The sequence below is a fragment of the Orbicella franksi genome, chromosome 1 (genome assembly GCF_964199315.1).
Source record: "Orbicella franksi chromosome 1, jaOrbFran1.1, whole genome shotgun sequence".
NCBI lineage: Eukaryota > Metazoa > Cnidaria > Anthozoa > Scleractinia > Merulinidae > Orbicella > Orbicella franksi.
Window position 1 is genome coordinate 32,154,881 of NC_138145.1, and position 19,379 is coordinate 32,174,259.

The following is a 19,379-nucleotide window of genomic DNA, read 5'->3' on the forward strand; positions in this document are numbered from 1 at the left end:
AAGCACTTTGGTTACTCCACAGTGGTAACATCGAGGCCGTTATAAATCGCAGTATTCAACGAAATAAAAGGTCTCAATAATTATGTTTTAAAGCATCAATAGCTGAGGAGACTTTCCTGCACAACTCATTGAGTTTTGACCAAGAAGTTGAGCAACAATGGTGAGGTAGACCAGAAGCATATCACCTAGTCAAGGTGATATGCTTTTGGCTAGACCCAAGGATTTAGTGGAGGAGGTGGCTCAAAGAATGTATTCCTGCCCTTAGCAGTGGCCTACTGAAGTGGACAATAGGACACTTAAAATTGTTGTTGCATAAATTATGCAATCCCTGTGGTATCGAACTTTGTTTGAGCACTTGATATTTTTAACCAGTTGCCGGTAGTAATAAAATGGTGTTAGCTTGTTCAGCAAGAGTTTGCCTTATCTGCCAGTTATGAAGAGATTGTTGTACGTGACGATGCCGATTCAGGTCATCTAACCTGTTTTTAAGCCAAATGTTTAGTTTTTTTATGAGCCTTCATGGCCTGCCAAAGTTGCCAAGGACTTTTTCCCGCTGCCAAATTCAACGTTGATCGTGGCCATCAGTAACCTGCGATAAGATTGCAGGTTAGGCCATCAGGGATGAACTGGATGAAATTCACCTAATATTCATGCAAAATTATACCTCTTTTAGTACCGCAGTGCTCTTGATATCATGATATTTTAAAGGATTCTTAGTACATTATCACGTGGGAGTAAGGGATGGTAGAGTTTGGATTCGAGTTCAAATCAAGTTGGACTTCCAGCTGGAGTTGAGGTAGCTAGAAGTTAACAATATATCATTGTAGACTACCATCAGTAGCAGAATAGATACAAACCTTGTTCCCAAGCAACAAGGTTGAATTCAGATGTAGGCAATTAAATGATAGTTGTTTCATACATACCCCAGCCCCTCCCCAAAAAAACAATAATAATAATGATGATGATTAAAAAAACTAAGGACACAGACAGGGCAAATTTTGACCGTGGCATGAAGAAAATGAAAATTGCCATGCAAACTAAGTGAGAATGGCATTTTATTATCACCTTCCTGGTGCCTTTAATGCATAATGAGGTCAAGTTAAAAGTGAATGATGGCCCAAGTTTTTCAGTTTATGCGAGTGTTGCTTGATCAAGTGATTTAAAGTATAACATTGCTATCACACACCAAGATATAGAGCAGGGATATAAGTTTTCGGCAATTTATGGTAGCATTTGTAACTACGAGTAATAAGAAATCCTCCATTTTGGGGGTCTTGACCCACGTATAGACTGAGACGATTCCATGATTTTTTAACGATTATTATGAAAATGAATAAAATATTTCTAATTACCTTCTTATTACCCCGTGAACAGTTAACAACTTTAGTCATTACTTCAGTCTAGAAAAGTGTGTTTACTAGGCAATCATAGATGCTTGCGAAGTATACCAAAACACAACAAAAGTGAACTACAATTGACAATCGAAACAACAAGCTGTTTCTTCAGAGACAGTTTCTAAAACAATTGGTTTGGACAAGACATTAACTTTGAGAACAAACTCTATCTTTTTAGTGTTGACAATGGGGTGAGAGGCCCACCCATCTCCTATCCACATATAATAGCCAGCTTAGAGTTTGGCTCGAACGCGTATATCTTTTAAGGATCTACCCCTTTTGAACAAAACAACTGGGGGATCCTTGAATATTTTGCAAAGTAGCAGCTGTTTTAGGATTAACTGCCACTTTTGTATGAATATTTCTCTTGGATTAGGCACCGTTAGACGGTATCGTGTGGTGAAAGGCAAGATTGCTTATTTTCCTTAAATTTCTGTTGAATGCCGCAAGTTTTGTTTTATCCTTTTCCAAGGATTTTTTTTTTCGGAGAAGTCTGAGTGCCTCATCTTTGATGAAGCCCTTTTTTGACCACTGGTGGATGGGAACTGGAGAAGTGCATGTACTGAAATATTTGAGCAGGTTTGAAATGTTTTTTTTTTTTCATCCAATATAGACTCATTTATGAATCGTTCGCCATTGAAAATGTTGTTGTCAAGGAGTGTGGTTTCAGTCTGCTATATATTAGAGCGGTAAACGTGATAGCTGGGTGGTGGTTATCTGCTTGTTTAAAGAATTGCGCGACTTCGTCTTTAGTTATATTCCAGCTAGAGAATACACTGTCTATCTACCTTTTCCAGACAAGTGATTTAGTTTGAGCACTCTGTTAATGTACTGTGTAGGAATGGAGTTGTGTGTCTTGCACACTGTCCCCACCCAGCTACTCCTGAGGTGTATTTGGGTATAAGCCCGTTCTGTCCATCAAGACGAGGACTGTATTTTCATTTGTTCTTGAATTTAGAGATGCTGTGCTTACACCGCGCCAGTCCAGGAAAAGTGAAACTGGATGCGTCTATCCGACAACTTCAAGGCCACGACGTCTGAATGTCCCCCCACTTTCCCGCTCTCCCATCTCCCTCTCTACTGGCAGATGACAGAAAGTGATTTCCATTCTCTTTGTTTGTTGTTTTTTTTAAGTGTTGTAATGTATCCTTAGTACGTTAGTATGCCTCGTATGGTAGTGTTCTTGTTATCTAAGCATTTTAAAGGATCCTTAGTACATTAGTACACTTAGTACGGCAGTGTTCTTCTTATCTAAGTATTTTAAAGGGTCCTTAGTATGTTAATACACCTAGTACGGCAGTGTTCTTGTTATCTAAGTGTTGTAATGTATCCTTAGTACGTTAGTAAGCCTAGTGCGGCAGTGTTCTTGTTATCTAAGTGTTGTAATGTATCCTTAGTACGTTGGTACGCCTAGTACGGCAGTGTTCTGGTTGTCTAAGCATTTTAAAGGATCCTTAGTACATTAGTACGCCTAGTACGGCAGTGTTCTTGTTATTTAAGTATTTTAAAGGATCCTTAGTCCGTTAGTACGCCTCGTACAGCAGTGTTCTTGTTATCTAAGAATTTTAAAGGATCCTTAGTACATTAGTACGCCTAGTATGGCAGTGTTCTTGTTATCTAAGTATTGTAATGTATCCTTAGTCGGTTAGTACGCCTCCTACGGCAGTGTTCTTGTTATCTAAGTATTTTAAAGGATCCTTAGTACGTTAGTACGCCTAGTACAGCAGTTTTCTTGTTATCTAAGTATTGTAATGTATCCTTAGTACGTTAGTACGCCTAGTACAGCAGTGTTTGTGTTATCTAAGTATTTTAAAGGATCCTTAGTACGTTAGTACACCTGGTACAGCAGTGTTCTTGTTATCTAAGTATTTTAAAAGATCCTTAGTGCGTTAGTACACCTCATATGGCAGTGTTCTTGTTACCCCAATTTCCTCTAACCCCCCACTCTAACCATACCAACTGAATGAGCCCCAATTACGGCTGTGTTCTAGTACTCTAAGCAATCCAGTCCTTGACTCTAATTTAAAAAGCATTGGAAATCTTAGTACCTTTAGTACGACATACTAAGAAGTAATTCAAAAAAATGAATCCTATTCTGGGCATGAGCATATGCAGTTATGTAAACTTTACAGAATATTCAAAGGGGAACCTTCCCTTTCAATGGAAGGCAGCTTGTGGCCCAGAGCTTGTGGCAATCGATTCAAGACTTGAAGCGTTGTTGCTGCAATTCGTGCAGCAGCACTCCGGATCAGTAATATTTTCAGAAGCCGCTTTTTCTAGTATTCATGTCTTTTCTTATTTTATGAATGTAGATATTGTTTAATTGAGTGCTGGCCATTTGACTAAGTGTCCCGGTCATTTAAGAACTGGAACTGATTTAAGAACTAGAACTGTTTTCATAAACAGATCACACTTGTTTGCTTGCTCACATAAAATATCCTGGAAATATCCAATTAAATTGACTGAAAGGCCACAGGATCAACTCCCCTCCTCCTCATGTTTAAGGTTACTGTTATTAACTACTTTACAGCTCTGAGATTTCCTTAAGATGTTTTTGGGGGGCTTAGAACCTTAGTCTCTTCTTCTATAATCACTCTAAATTTTCAGCGCGGCATGAGAGTAATACAGCCAGTGATGTCACAAGGCTGTTTTGGCCACACCAAATTTTGGGCTCAACCAGGCAACTTCGAATGGCAGAAAAAACAGTTTTTGCTTACTGTATGCAGAAAAAAGTTGGCAGTGTTTCCAAAATTTCATTCAGTGGCAATTCAATTGTTCAAAAGTATTCTAACAGGGAATTGCAGGGATTTGTGAGCAGAATCGGTTATTGCAAAAGTAAAAGACTGTATGAAAAGTTTGCAAGTAGTTCAAACTTCATATGCTTGGTGAAATGATTCTGTCAATGATAACTTTCCAAAGTTTTCCAAATGGAATAAATGTTAGTTACAGAAACACTGCTTCTGAAATTTATTTAGAATTTATTTAATTATGTTGAAGGCTATGAAGTTTGTGTTTCTCTGTATTTTGCTGAATGAAAACTGTAGCGTGAAAGTTAAGCTCATGGAAACCAAATTCATTCCTCTTTTTTTTTTGCAAAAACAAAAGATTTTTTTATTGATTACAACAAAATAAAATTACAATGAACATACTTAAAATAAAATTACAAGTCGAGCACTATCTTACTTACACTATAGTTGGACGTAAGATATGGATAGAATGCATTAGGGTCAGAGGCATCTCATGCAAGAATCTTTCTCTTCAGACGATTTTCAATGATCCGCTTTTGTTCTACCTTTATAACAAATTCATCTATGTTGCAATGCTTAGAGTACATTTTCTGATAGTATAAGTGATATTTTGCAAATAATAAGCGGTAATTAAATTTCACAACGCTGTTTTCAGAAATATATATCACTATTCCAAACAATATCTCATGAGACTTTGGGGAGAAAGTACAATTGAATTTTATATTGAACAAATCGACAACTTTGTTATAAAAGTCTTAAGTAAATTGGCATTCAACAAAGGTATGAAGGATCGAGTTTGGCTCTTTACAGTATAAACATTTGTTTTCATCTTGTAAACGTTAGGTACATAATTCCTTCTTGGTAACAGTTAGTCTATGAATCAGCTAAAAGTTAGATTCTCTCAATTTATTTTCACGACATGTTTGTCCAATAGGAGTAAATTTTGACTTCCAATCGATGTTATCTAATTTTAATTCTTTCTCCCATTTTTTTTTGGTCCAGTGGCAGTACAAGTACTACCATTAATGTAGAGCCAGTAGTAGTACTTACACTTCATTTTACAAATCCACTGTTGGATATCAACATTGAGAAATTCCTGGGGGATCAAGACGGAAGAATAGTGTTAATTGATGCTTATCTAAAGAAATTCAAATTTACACTATGCAATATTTATGCACCAAACAATGCTGCTCTTCAGAAAGTATTTATTGAAAATCCTAGTGAGATTCTAATCTCAAAAGCTGACATAAGTAGTCTAATTATAGGGGACGACTGGAATGTCACTCTTGAGGCTATTGACAAGAAAGGTGGCATTCAATGGAAACCAACCATATACCAAGGTTTAGTTGTCAAGTTTATGAAGAAACTAAATCTCGTTGATATTCTCAGAATCAAGAACCCTGGCAAATGGTGTTTCACCACAGGTGGCCCAGACGTTGAATACGATTAATACTTGACATTATGCTGTTGGCAATTTCGTTACAATTTTAGCCGTTTATAAGACAAAGTATGAGAATGCTTCGAAAATTACTCTAAATGCTCCGTGTAGAAAATGATTTGAATAAAATGGCGTACCTTATGTTTGCATTGCAATATTTTAACGTCTCTGGGTTCCTGGAGGTGGCTTAGAGCCATTTAGGCGAGTTTTACTTTCTGGCTGTTTGCTTCCCCTAAAGAGAAACGAAAGGCAGGCGACCCACTGGCCCGACGGCCCACACTCAAAGCTCCATAAATTCCACAAAAATGGTCTAATCTCGTCAAAATTGCCTCATGGCAGCTGTCGATAACTCTTCTTCCCATTCGCTTTCTCCCGACTGCAGCAAGAGATGGCAAAGAGTAACTGACCAATGCCCATGCCTCTCGATGGTTGGAGGCGACTTTGTCACGATGGTGAGGTCATTAAGCTAGAAATTCAAATCCTGTGGCCAAGATAATCGGTTACAAATCGAAAGGGAGCAGAAATGGAAAGCAAGAGCTGAAAAACCAGCGATTCTCAGGCGGTTAAGATAAACTTTGGAACCTTGGGAGAAAGCGAATGGGAAGAAGAGTTATTGACGGCTGCCATGAGGCAATTTTGACGAGATTAGACCATTTTTGTGGAATTTACAGAGCTCTGAGTGCAGGCCGTCGGGCCAGTGGGTCGTCCGCCTTTCATCTCTCTTTAGGGGAAGCAAACTGCCAGAAAGTAAAACTCGTCTAAATGGCTCTAAACCACCTCCAGGAACCCAGAGACGTTAAAATAGCACAATGCAAACATAAGGTAAGCCATTTTATTCAAATTATTTTTTAAACATAGCATTTACAGTAATTTTCGAAGCATTCTCATACATTGTCTTACAAACAGCTAAAATTGTAATGCAATCGCCAACAGCATAATGCCACGTATTGATCGTATTCAACGTCTGGGCCGCCTGTGGTTTCACATATGAATCAAGCACACTAAAAATGAAATCACGAATTGATTTCTTTCTCATCGCCAAACTTTTCACTACTAGAACTAAAAGTGCAATATAGAGACTGCAGTTGCACGCAATCATAAGGCCATTAGACTTTCCTTGCAAATTGAATGTAAGAAAAAAGGTCCAGGATTATGGAAATTTAATAACTCCCTACTTGATGATGAATGTTTTGTTGATTTGATTACAGACAATTACCTGATTAAATGTAGAAAATATGCATATTTGAACAACCCAAAGCTGAAATGGGAATTGACTGAAATGGAGATTCGAAGCTTGACAATCCCATACGCTAAAAATAAAGCAAAAAATGTAAGGAATCTCAAAAGGTGGTTTTAGTCACTAGAAGAGAAAATAAACTCCAGCGTGGATGGCAGTACTGATACTGAACAACAAGAATATGAACGTGCCAAAACAGAATTATGTTGCATTTACAATGAGAGGGCAGACGGTGCTATCCTCCATTCAAAGATAAGATGGATTGAAAGTGGCGAAAAACCTAGGAAATACTTTTTTAACATGGAGCAAAAGAGTTATAATAAGAAAACCATCACCGAACTAACTGTTGCAGGAGGAGCTGAAACTTCAAATGATGATGATATCCTTGCAGAAATTCGTGATATTTACGAAAATCTTTATTCCTCAGACATGGGAAGTGATTTTGAAAAGTCCTTTCATGATTTTACTGAAAATCTAAGTATTAACCTACCGAAATTAACAGAGGACAAAAGGGATGCCCTTGAAGGAAAATTAACATTGAAAGAATGTTGAAAAGCTTTGATGTGTCTTAGAAGTGGAAAATCCCCTGGCGAAGATGCCTTTACCATTGAATTTTACAAGTTCTTCTTTGAACTGATAGGCCAAGAATTCCTTGACAGTATTAATGCAGCATTTGAAGACAGTGAATTAAGTATCTCCCAGTGCAGAGGGGTGATTACACTTATCCCCAAAGTGGACACAAATTTAAAAAATCTATCGAACTGGTGGCCCATCACGCTTCTTAATGTTGATTACAAAATTGCTTCAAAGGCCATTGCAACCAGAATAGAAAAGGTACTTCCACTTCTCATTAACTCAAATCAGACCGGCTTTGTCAAAGGGTGCTATATTGGAGATAATATCTGTTTGATAAATGATATTTTTGAACAGACTAAAGCTCAAAACAACCTGGGAATTTTACTTCTGCTAGATTTCAGAAAGGTTTTTGATAGGGTGGAATGGAGTTTTATTCAGAAAACTTTAGACTTATTTAATTTCGGAAACAACATTAAGCAATGGTTTAAGACTTTCTATTCTAATACTGAAAGCTCTGTTCTCCATAATGGATATACAACAAACTACTTTAAGTTATCAAGAGGTGTTAGGCAAAGCTGCCCCCTTTCCCCTTACGTTTTTGTATTGGGAGCAGAGATCTTGGCAGCAAAGACAGGAAACCAATATTGAAGGTATAACGATTTTTTGAAATAGAACATAAAATAAGTCAGTTCGCAGATGACTTATCTTTATTTTTACAGAATATTGCTTCAGTTAATAGTGCAACCGAAGTACTTTGATTATTTGGCAGCATATCTGGACTTAAACCTTAATTTGGGAAAAACAAAAGCAATCTGGCTTGGATCGTGGAGGCACATGGATAACAAACCCCTTGGCCTAAATTGGACAAATGAACTCGTACGCACTCTTGGAATTTATATTTCATATAACAAGCAAGAAAACAACAAAGAAAATGTGGTGAAAAAAATTGACAATCTCACCATCAAACTTGATATATATGGTGAGGCTGTAAACTCTCCCTTTCGGCAAGTGCCTTATTGCAAAAAGCCTGGGAATTTCACAAATAGTTTTTTCGGCATCTATGCAGGACATTAATTCAGAGGAAACCTCTAGAATAAAGAAGTCCATTTTTAGTTTCATTTGGAATAAGAAACAGGACAAAGTTAAGAGAGATGTCATGTGTCAAGACTATGTCAATGGAGGATTGCAAGCTCCTGATCCAAACTTTCTTTTCAAATCTTTACGGCTGGCCTGGAAACTATTAATCAAGCTATTAATATCTGAGGAAACTTCCATAGAACCTTGGAAATCCATTCCAACTTAATTTCTTCCAGAAATACAGTGGACTGAATTTTCTTCTTAGCTGTAACTATGACTCCAAATTTTTGGAGAAATCTGGAATTCCACTATTTTATAGACAAATAATGACCAATTTTCTTGCTATAAGGAACCTGTATAAATGTAACAATGGTCAGGATTTGATTCTCTTTAACAATAAGGATATTCTAATCAATGGAAAAAGGTTTTTCTTACCAAAATGGAAAGAAAAAGGAGTTGTTCTTATCCAAGACGTCCTGGATAGTGATGGCAAACCGTTAACATTTAGTGCATTTCAAAACAAATTCAACGTCAATCTAACTTTCTAAGTTATTTCCAGGTTGTTTCAGCAATCCCTAAGCACCTATTACAAAAAGCAGGATCCTCAGTTAATACAAGAGAGAGTTTCAAGACTGATGAAACAACGTTTTTCTTGACTCCGTCTTTAAACATTGACCTGCATAAATTCAGTCATCATGTTATGCATACATGCATGCATTGAGATTAAACTATAAATTTCTGATAAGCTTGATGTTAACTTGATATAAATCTTTTCCCTGTTTTTTTTTAACAACCCAAGCGCAGCTGACTTTGTCCTCTGCAGACCATGAAAAGCACTGAAAAAGGATTTAAAACTGCTTTAATTTTAAACTCAAATGAAACTAGAGTCAGTGTAAAATTTTTGCTGTGGAAAAAAGCTACAGCTTTAGGGCACATTCCATTCAACCAAAATTTCGGAAATTCCGGTTCAAAATCAAAAGGAAAAGAAAGTTTCCGGAAGTTCATTTCAAAAATTTCAGTCAACCTCTCGAGGTTGTCCTTTTTCCCAGGAATTTGGAAATCCAGAAATTTTCTGTTCCATTTGGCATTTCCACCTGCTATGAATCGGCTCTAGTTCCTCTAGTCATGAATTTTGCCTCAACCAAGGCTACAAGATGGCAGCGAGTTCGCACTACACAGGATGCAAAACAATCTGCTACAGTTCAAGCCTGTTCTTGATTGCCTATCCTCCAGAAAAACGTTAGGATCTGCTTTTATATATTTCTGGAAAATTGTGGACTGGCCGTTCCAAATTTCCTGTAGGCATTTGCCCAGTTTGCATACTCTCTATGAGAGTATCAACTATCACCTTGAGAGCAAATCAAGAGCAAATAATTTAATTGTTTTAATAGAATTCTACCTGAAATATACTTGAAATGAGGGTTTCAAATAATTTCACTGCACGCCATTGCGCCATTAGTAGAATTCTACTGGTATACTAATGCAAATACTGCAATCTGATTGGCTGAGCCATTGCACACTATCAGCCATTAGTGTGCAGTTGCTTGGTGTGGTCGACAAAATGTCAACGTTTTCATGTTTATCCGAAGTTTCGAAAGAACATTTAGAAGCAAATGAATAATTCTATTCCTGAGGAGACTAAGAGAAGGACATTCATGGTTTCTTGAATTTAAAAAAAGTTGAATTTTTTGAAAGAAACCGATAAGTGTGCGCACACAACTGGAAATGGCAAATTGACAATTCAGTCTGTACTAATTCTCTTAAGTGTGAAGTTTAATACTAAGACCAGGTTCATTTAGAATTCTACTAAAACAATTAGTTTATTCGCTTTCGATTTCTATGTGGTCATAGTTGATTCGGCCTTTGGCCTCATCAACTATCACCTCATAGAAATCTCAAGCTTATAATCTAATTGTTAATTAATATACAGTGGCTTGGTGTGGTCGACAAAATTGCAACATTTCCTCATTTCTCCGAAGTTTTGAAAGAACATTTAGAAACAAATGAATAAACAAAATTCCCTAGAAGACTAAGCGGTGGGCATTTACGGCTTCTTGAATTAAAAAAGCTCAAAAGTTTTCAAAGAAACTGATAAGTGAGTACAGTCAACTCCCGCCTTGCGGACAACTCACTATTACGGACACTCCACTATTACAAACAGCAGCTAAATCCCCAGTGACAGTTACAGACATTTGACTGACACAAACTCCCGCTATTACAGACTCTCAATATTACGGACTTACGGACACTTTATTTGGTCCCAACGTCACAATTATTGTTTTCTCTCTCGTTATAGCGGACACCAAGCAGCATCTTGGAATATTTGCACACATATTAAGTCTATTTTTTCTACTTTTTGAGATTGTCTTTGTCTGTTTTGGTCGATTTCTGCTTCTTCTGTCCATCAACCAAAATTCCCTTATCTTTTTCTCTTAAGGCCCTCTTTGCAGTCTCGCTGCCATGAATAAGTTCATCCAGTCTGTCCAAATATTATAATATAAAAATTTTCTCGCATCCCGCCATTACAGACTCTCGCTATTATGGACACCAAATCGTGGTCCCGAGGGTGTCCGCTATAACGGGAGTTGACTGTACACAACTGCAAATGTCAAATTGACAATACATTCGAGTCTGCGTGAATTCTCTTAAGCGTGAAGTTAATAGTAAACCAGAAATAATTGGAATCATTATTTAAAGGAAATTTCAGTTAGAATTTTACTAAAACAGCTAGATTATGAGCTCGAGATTTCTATGAGGCGATAGTTGATGAGACCTTCAGCCTCATCAACTGTTACCTCGTAGAAATCTCAAGCTCATAATCTAATTGTTAAATAGTCAATGAGACACAGCCAAGTTGACTATCACTCACAGAAAATGAGAACGAGTAGTCTTAATGTTCTTTTAAGTAGAAATTTACCATAGTCTTGTACCATAGTCTTGGACTCACTTGCGAATTTTTTGCTTCCATTGTTTGGACCTAGTTTAACAAATTCAATTCCACCTTCTTCTTTGATCTATTGTTGTAACTTTTCCATGAATTCAGGCACAATAAAATGTAGTTATCATGTTTTAATCAAATGCAAATTGTGAGATTTCGTTGTCAAAATTAATAGCGGAGCTCTGGCGGCCCAAAGGGCCACCAAGCGGAGCCCCATACTTGTATAGGAAAGAAAAGGAAACCCATGAGTTGATTTTCTCATGGTTATCATGGCTAGCGGTATTGCTCGTGGGCACGTACGCACAACGACAACGGCAGAGTTGCCCAACATGGCAGTCATACTCCAAATAATAGGTTGACAGAGACATGCAGCCTTGGTTTACCGTGTACTTCCTTGATATTGGACATCCATGTTATGATCAATTGACACCTGTCAAAACAAGGTATCCGCTGACCAGTATCATGTGACCATATCGTAGGCTCAAGTTTACAGCTCCTCGAGTTCACATGTTTTTTTGAAGTTAACCTCTGACCAAGTGCTGGTTATCGATTGGGTTAACCATCGATTGGATCGCGGGCTCATATTAGGTTAACTTGTTGGAAACAGGGCAGGATTGTTCAGAAGCCGGTTAATGCTAACCCAGGATTAAAAGTTAACTGAATTATAACTTTTTTTTCTATACAAATGTTTTTTGCTGTTTTGTTTTTTGTATATGGTGATTATTAAGAGGCTGTCTCTGTAAGAACCGACCACTGATTTTACTTCGAAAATTCTATTTTTCTCATAAGCTGGGATTTCAAAGCCCTTACCTAGTCAATCACTAAAATGAGTTTTATTTCATTAAAAATTCCAATTGAAGTTTTCTAGGATTGATTGAAGTTCGGTCCGCTCGACACAAGTTTCATGCCCGCCGAAACTGTAAAAATAGCACATATTGCCGGCGCTCTAAAAAAATAATATTCGCTCAAAAGTCCCAATTCTTTTTTTCAACTATAGATATATCATAGCAGCTTGTTTAGCCATGTTGCAATTATAATTCAACGTTGTTCCTTCAACAGTTAAAAGAAAATTTTCTACCCATTAAATCAAGTTTTGAACCAAACCTGAAAATAGCTTTACTTTGCAGGCACGTTTTAAAAATGTGGCACCTGTTTGAAACTGCTGAACTACATGAATAGAAAGTATAAATGTCCCTTAATTTAAAACGATAATAAAATTTGTCTGCCCACTAGGTTTTCAAAACTAATGACCACTTAAAGTTCAGGAAATTTTGAAAATATTCGCCTTCGTAAAGTGCTCCGATAATTCCCGTAAATATCTTACCTGGCTTCAAGATTAAAGTTCTGGTCCTTTGTAGCGATTCTTGAAACCTAGGTAGCATTAAAACTGCCAGCTCTTCCTTCCAACTGTAGGTTTGTACACAAAGTAGATTTATACTTTCCTCATCTGTGTCGAGCATGACCATCACATACTTCGATGTTCTTTGTAATACTGACCATTGTTTTCCTCGAAGCCGGTTTAATCATGTAGACTCCTCTTGAAAGGTTTGTAGAAGCACTGTTTTGGACAACTTTCGGCACACATACATGTATGAACAGTAAACGGTGATTCGGGAAGCCAAGGAAGGATTGATAAATGCCACGGCCATTTTGTGTTTACAACAAGTGATTTAGTTCCCAATCTTCTCGTTATACTCACGGGAAGAAATTTCCTGAACTTTAAGTGGTCGTTAGTTTTGAAAACCTAGTGGGCAGACAAATTTTATTATTGTTTTAAATTAAGGGACATTTATACTTTCTATTTATGTAGTTCAGCAGTTTCAAACAGGTGCCACATTTTTAAAACGTGCCTGCAAAGTAGAGCTATTTTCGCGTTTGGTTCAGAACTCGATTTAACGGGTAGAAAATTTTCTTTTAACCATTGAAGGAACAACGTTGAATTATAATTGCAACATGGCTAAACAAGCTGCTATGATATATCTATAGTTGAAAACAAGAATTGGGACTTTTGAGCGAATATTATTTTTTTTTAGAACGCCAGCAATATGTGCTATTTTTACAACAGTTTTGGCGGGCATGAAACCTGTGTTGAGCGGACCGAACTTCAATCAATCCTAGAAAACTTCAATTGGAATTTTTAATGAAATAAAACTCATTTTAGTGATTAACTAGGTAAGGGCTTCAAAATCCCAGCTTATGAGAAAAATCGAATTTTCGAAGTAAAATCAGTGGTCGGTTCTTACAGAGACAGCCTCTTAAAACTCAAAACAGAAGGCCAAACAATAATATTATACAGAAAACCTCACTGTAAAGTTTCAAGACTCAAATCAAAATTCTACCTTTTTCTGGATTAGCTTAATCGGGCTTTGAACAACCCGGCCCAGGAGCTATGCTTTTAGGCTGGCCTCAATCTATATATTATAGAAATTTATTCTAACAAGGAAATTTGGTTTCTCTGTACATGAGTTCAGATGATGTTTCAGCTTGCAAAGAAAGTCATGTTCATTTGTATCATCTGATCACTCATATACACGCTATCACTTGTTAATTACCCGCTGACAGAATAAATCAACCCTGGAAGTTTGTGGATGATAAACCGGTTGCTCATTTGTATAAATCTCATCATCATACATACAAACCCTTCAAAATCTTTTTGACCACCCCTGCATATGTATTACATGAAACATGTTTTGTTTCAAATATCACGAGTTGGCTTAAAAGCCTTTTGATTTCATTTGAGTGTTTAGCATCGCAGCTATGACATGGCTAGAATGATGTACATTTCAAAGATATGGAAATTTCATGAGGAATATTTAGAAGATCCCACAAACCCAGGAGAACTTTGTCTGAAGTCTATTTTGTCAAAATATCAGAAGATTTATAACACTAAATTGATTTAAAAATCAAAACATAATTTCATTTGAGACTAGTTTAATGATGCTTTCTCACTGAGACAAATTAGATATAGCCAAAGGTGCCATCAGAGTTTTTATGCCAGCTGGCAGATATCTTTTTTGGATAATTCCAGTGAGGCAGCCACCAGTTCTAACATACCTAAGAAGAATACTGTGATGTTGCACTGACAGTATCAGTTAGTCGCATTTGGAAGGCAGGAAAATGGTTTTTGATAAACCAAGGAAAATTGAAACTTTAACTCATACAAATCTTTTATATCTTGCTGCAGGTTACAGACCACATGTGAGGGCATTTCCATCTGTGATATCCAGAAAGAATATTCAGCACAACTGTGCAGAATGGATTTCAATGTGAGTTGGTTAATAGCCTGCATGGCAGGCATTTAAAGGAGAAGGAGGAGAGGAGAGGGTATAATTATGGCTTAGTAATCATTTCTTTTTAATTTTTAAACTAAAGGTGTATCAAGGATGTCACTGCTGGAGTCAACAATTTGCTTAAATACATAGGTACCCTTAAAGGCTTGGCCTCTATACGAGATGCTGTGTGGGACCTACTGAATGAGGTACCTTGAAGTTTAGTGCACCTTTTTTTTAATTTGTGTCTGTCAAGGCAAAACCTAGTCGCAAATTTGCGACTACTCTCGTTTTTCTATTCGCAAATAAGTAAAGTTAAGTCGCAAATGCGGCTGTATTGGTCGCAATTTTGAGCCCTGTTCATATGGCTTTTTACCTCCATTAAGTGGCCAGCAAATTATCTTTCCAAGCAAAATGGTGACAGATGATATAAGGTGATAGCTGATAACAAGAAAACAAGAACTGCAATTTAATCTCCACTATAACAAGTCACAAGCCATGTACACATGCAAACTTTTCACATCCGACGCTATACAAACATGACAATAGCTAACAATAGATAGAGCTGGCCCACTGTTTTGTTACAACCAAAATCTGTACAGGAAAACCTTATTACTGCTGTACTGGAAATCTACAAAATCCTTGCTCCCGAAGTTTTGATTTTAACCACTGAATTGAGAACTCGTCTCCTGTGAAGCATTACTCGCATGGAATTTCTAAACCATAGCTGGCCCCTCTGTTTACGCACTTGCCTTTCACAACAGCTCTTCCTGTGTTTGTTGGCCTCTTGAGAAATTTTGTAAGCCACGGGGCCATAAGCTTGGGAACATGTCCAAGAACTGTTTCGCCATTTAATTTATTCTCGTGGATGCATTTCCTCCTAGACCTCCCACCTTCTCTTTTGCGGACAATTGCCACAGCGTTGTGATCAACCATGTTAAGTGGCTCTCACTTGAGTTCATATTCATCGCCTATCTCCAGTGTCCAAATTTCTTGATACTCATGGTACCATCTTATGAAAGAATTCACCTGTAATCCGGTTTCGCTTGTTGATTCCTTTTCTGCCATAATCTTCTCAGGCCAACAGAATGAACTTTGGACTGTCTGCTTACTGGTTTACAATGATACTGTAAATTTAAGCCACATACATCACATAATGCATTTCTATCCAAAGCAACTGTCATAAATTTTCCCGTGCCACTCCAATCATGTAAAGTAATGGATAAAAGAGCGGAAATTGTTTCCTTTATTAAATTGCAATCAATTTGCCCTGTCATTGTGTAGCAATAACTCGCAATGATGCCTACTGATTGTAGCTCTCATTTGTCAAATTTGCGGCCAGGAAACAAGTTATAGATGTTTGAATTGTGCCAAGCCAGTCTGCAACAGATCAAAAAGTTGTTCCGTTCCTGCCTCTGAGGAAGAACCTGGATGGAAGCCAGGGCACGCTGTGTCGATATGCACTCCGTGTACAAATTCAAAGCTTAAACCTTGCGTCGAGGAACAGTCAGCTACACCAAGGGGAAGCAATACTACAAAGGCAAAGGCAAAACAAACATGCTCTGCAACTTCCCAAAAGAAGCGTAAATGCCTTGCTATTTCAGAGAAAGTTAAAGTCCTCGAGTTTGTAAAGCAGAACCGTAACCTTGGATCAAGGAAATAAGCTGACCATTTTGGAATAGGCAAGATGCAGATTCAAGCAATACTGAAAAACAAGGAGGCGATCATGGACGCCTTTGCCAGCAATGAAACTCCAAATCACGCAAAAAGAAAATGTTCATCCAATTACTCAGATGTGAATCAGGCTGTGTGTGACTGGTATACAATGTGTAGAAACTCTAACATCCCTGTTTCCGGTTCTATGCTCCAAGAAAAGGCGACGTTCATCACAGAAAAACTGGAGATTTCTGATTTTGTCATTTCCAATGGCTGGCTTGAAAAAATTCAAGCAGAAGTACAGCATCTGCAACAAAACGGTCACTGGGGAAGCAGGTGACGTAAGTAAGGAGACTATGGAAAGCTGGAACAAGCATGCAAGGGAAATTACAACTGGGTGGAATGCGCATGATGTTTGGAACATGGATGAGACGGGTTGCTTTTGGTGTGGCCTCCCTGAAAAAAACACTAGATGCCAGGGGAAGATGGTGCACTGGAGGGAAAAAAGCGAAGCAACAATTAACATGGGCATTTTTGTAAATGCGGAAGGGAAGAAGGAAGATCCTGTTGTTTGGCACGTCCATCAGTCCGAGATGCTTTAAGAGCTTACAGTCGCCAAGCCGGCCATACAACTGCTCCTATTTCGCCGATAAGAAAGCTTGGATGAATACAGAGATCATGACAACAATTCTGTCAAAGTTAAATCACCAGTTGAAGTGCCACAATAGACATATCCTTCTGTTTATGTATAATGCTCCTTGTCATCCGCAAACTCTGTCCGGACAGTTTTCAAACATCACCGTTCTGTTTTTGCTAAAAAACACCACTTCCAAATCACAGCCACTAGATGCTGGTATAATCGCCAATTGGAGGGTCCTTTACAGAAAGCGAATGCTACAGTACGTTTTCTCTCTAGTTGATGGTGAGAAAAACGCGTCCGAAATTGTCAAATCCATCAATGTTCTTATGGCCATTGAATGGGGGAGACAAGCCTAGAACGATGTTTGCCAAGTACTATCACAGTGCTTTTAGAAGACTGGTTTGTATCCACAAGATGAACCAGTCAAGGACGACCCTTAGAAGGAGAGGAACTTGCCAACTTGAAAACTATAATGGATCAGATGCTCTGTGGAGAAGTATGTTTCCTGTGATGATGATACCGCAATCTGCGCCGGCCTGATTGATTCATCTAACCCAAACTGGAGGGAGGAGGTCAGAAGTGAGTTGCTTGATGATGATCTGGACGTTCAATTCATTTCACAAGACACCTCAATCGACGACGACTATAACAAGGAATTAGAAGAGCCATCAATCAAGAGCCTTGCAGAAGCCTTGCACATAACTGACCAACTCCGGCACTTTGCCCAATTTAATGGGTACCAAGACCTTGCCCTAGCTGAAGGAAAGGCAAATGACACAATCTCGTCATTACAACTTCACACCCCAAAACAGCAAACAGCATTGACGGATTATTTTAGATAAATCGTCCGTGAAATATCTTGAGCTAAATTTTTTCACATACTAACTGTTGATGCAAAAAGGCCTTAGAAACTTGTCAACGATGTTTTGCATTTTTTCTGTACATTATCAACCCGCAGAAATACTGTACATTTCAACTATGTACCCTCTGTGTTAGAGCTAGAACTATGCATGGGCTGGAAATGCACTTGATCTTTTGTTTTTTATTTATCTTCATATATGTTCACTTTTTAAAAGCATTTTGCTATATAGAGTCAATAGAATCATGTTTACTGCCATTCCTATCCGATTTATATTGTACCTCTATTAAGTGGCCAACCTCTATTAAGTGGCCACTTTTCAAAATCCCGAGGGTGGCCACTTAATAGAGGTTGGACTGTATTTGATCACATGTGTATTCTGTATTTTCCCACGTATAAAGTTTCCCACTACGTCTGAGAAGACCCTGAAAAAGAAATGAAATGATCTCCCGCATGGACAGCTTGTCAGTATAAAATCCACAGTAACATTCAGACACTTGAAAATTGGCTTAAATGAATTCTGCGACTTTTTCTTAAAGCCATTTTCGAGGTCAGTAGAATAAAAAATTTGCATAATTAGTTGAAATTGGAATACTACAAAGCGTGACTAATTTGTACATTCACACTTTTCACAAAAACATGTTTGTGGTACGGAAACTTTGTTTGAACCATAGACGCAAAAAAAAAAACTATAAAGAGCTATACATAGTAAAACTGATTTTTTGATCATGCGGAGTAGAAAAACATTTGGTTACATTTTGGAGTGATTGCATTCAGATAAACGAAATGTGAGAATTTGGGCCTTGTATTGAATTTGGATCAGGTCAAATTATTACTGAAAATTTATTCCACAACACTTGCAGATAACAAACAACAAGTAATAGCATAAGACCTCAGATTTTAGTAGTTTTTCAGATAAACGTAATTCAGACTAACTGGATATTCACGATCTTTTGCAATGCCACTGCAAAAGTATGTGTGAATTAATACATAGGGATAGTGCCACTGATGTGACTTCTTTGCAATCTGACGTGAGATTTGAGACAACATATACTGCGTGATAAAATGATTTCTCAGAAATGGAACCAAAATGAAACTGATAATGCTTTTTTGCGTAGTATTGTGTGGCAGTACAATAAAATAACTTGTTCCATATTAGGCCACAAATTTACAGTTAAAGCATTTTTCATTGTAGCAGAAATGCCCGGTACACATCCCCACCATTAACCTCTCCTCCATTTCTGATTCACAACATCTTTGATGTGACGAAAAAGAAATCAAAAGATTATTATTCACTTCTTGTCACGGAAAAAACACAGCCTCCTAACATTATCCATAAATGGAAAAGCGATTTTAACCTTTCGGATGATCATTTGAGAGAATTTTTTCTGTTACGTCATTCTGTTGCACTCAAATCTTATGTTAAGGCTTAACAATATACTCTACACAAATAAAAAATTATTCAAAATTGGTTACAGAACAGGCAATGTTCATACTTTTTGTGAGGTCGAGCCAGAAATGTTGTACCATATCCTTTACCAATGCCCT

General features: G+C 37.6%; 1 protein-coding gene across 1 annotated transcript in view; it reads left to right on the forward strand.

The window, feature by feature from the left end:
• Positions 1–19,379, forward strand: part of LOC145479226 (conserved oligomeric Golgi complex subunit 1-like) — a 111,561-nt gene that overhangs the window by 69,157 nt on the left and 23,025 nt on the right. Inside the window, exons 14-15 of the mRNA XM_081457534.1 lie at positions 14,592–14,673; positions 14,780–14,885. Of these exons, the coding sequence (XP_081313660.1) occupies positions 14,592–14,673; positions 14,780–14,885 (188 nt within the window). The remainder of the gene's footprint in view (positions 1–14,591; positions 14,674–14,779; positions 14,886–19,379) is intronic.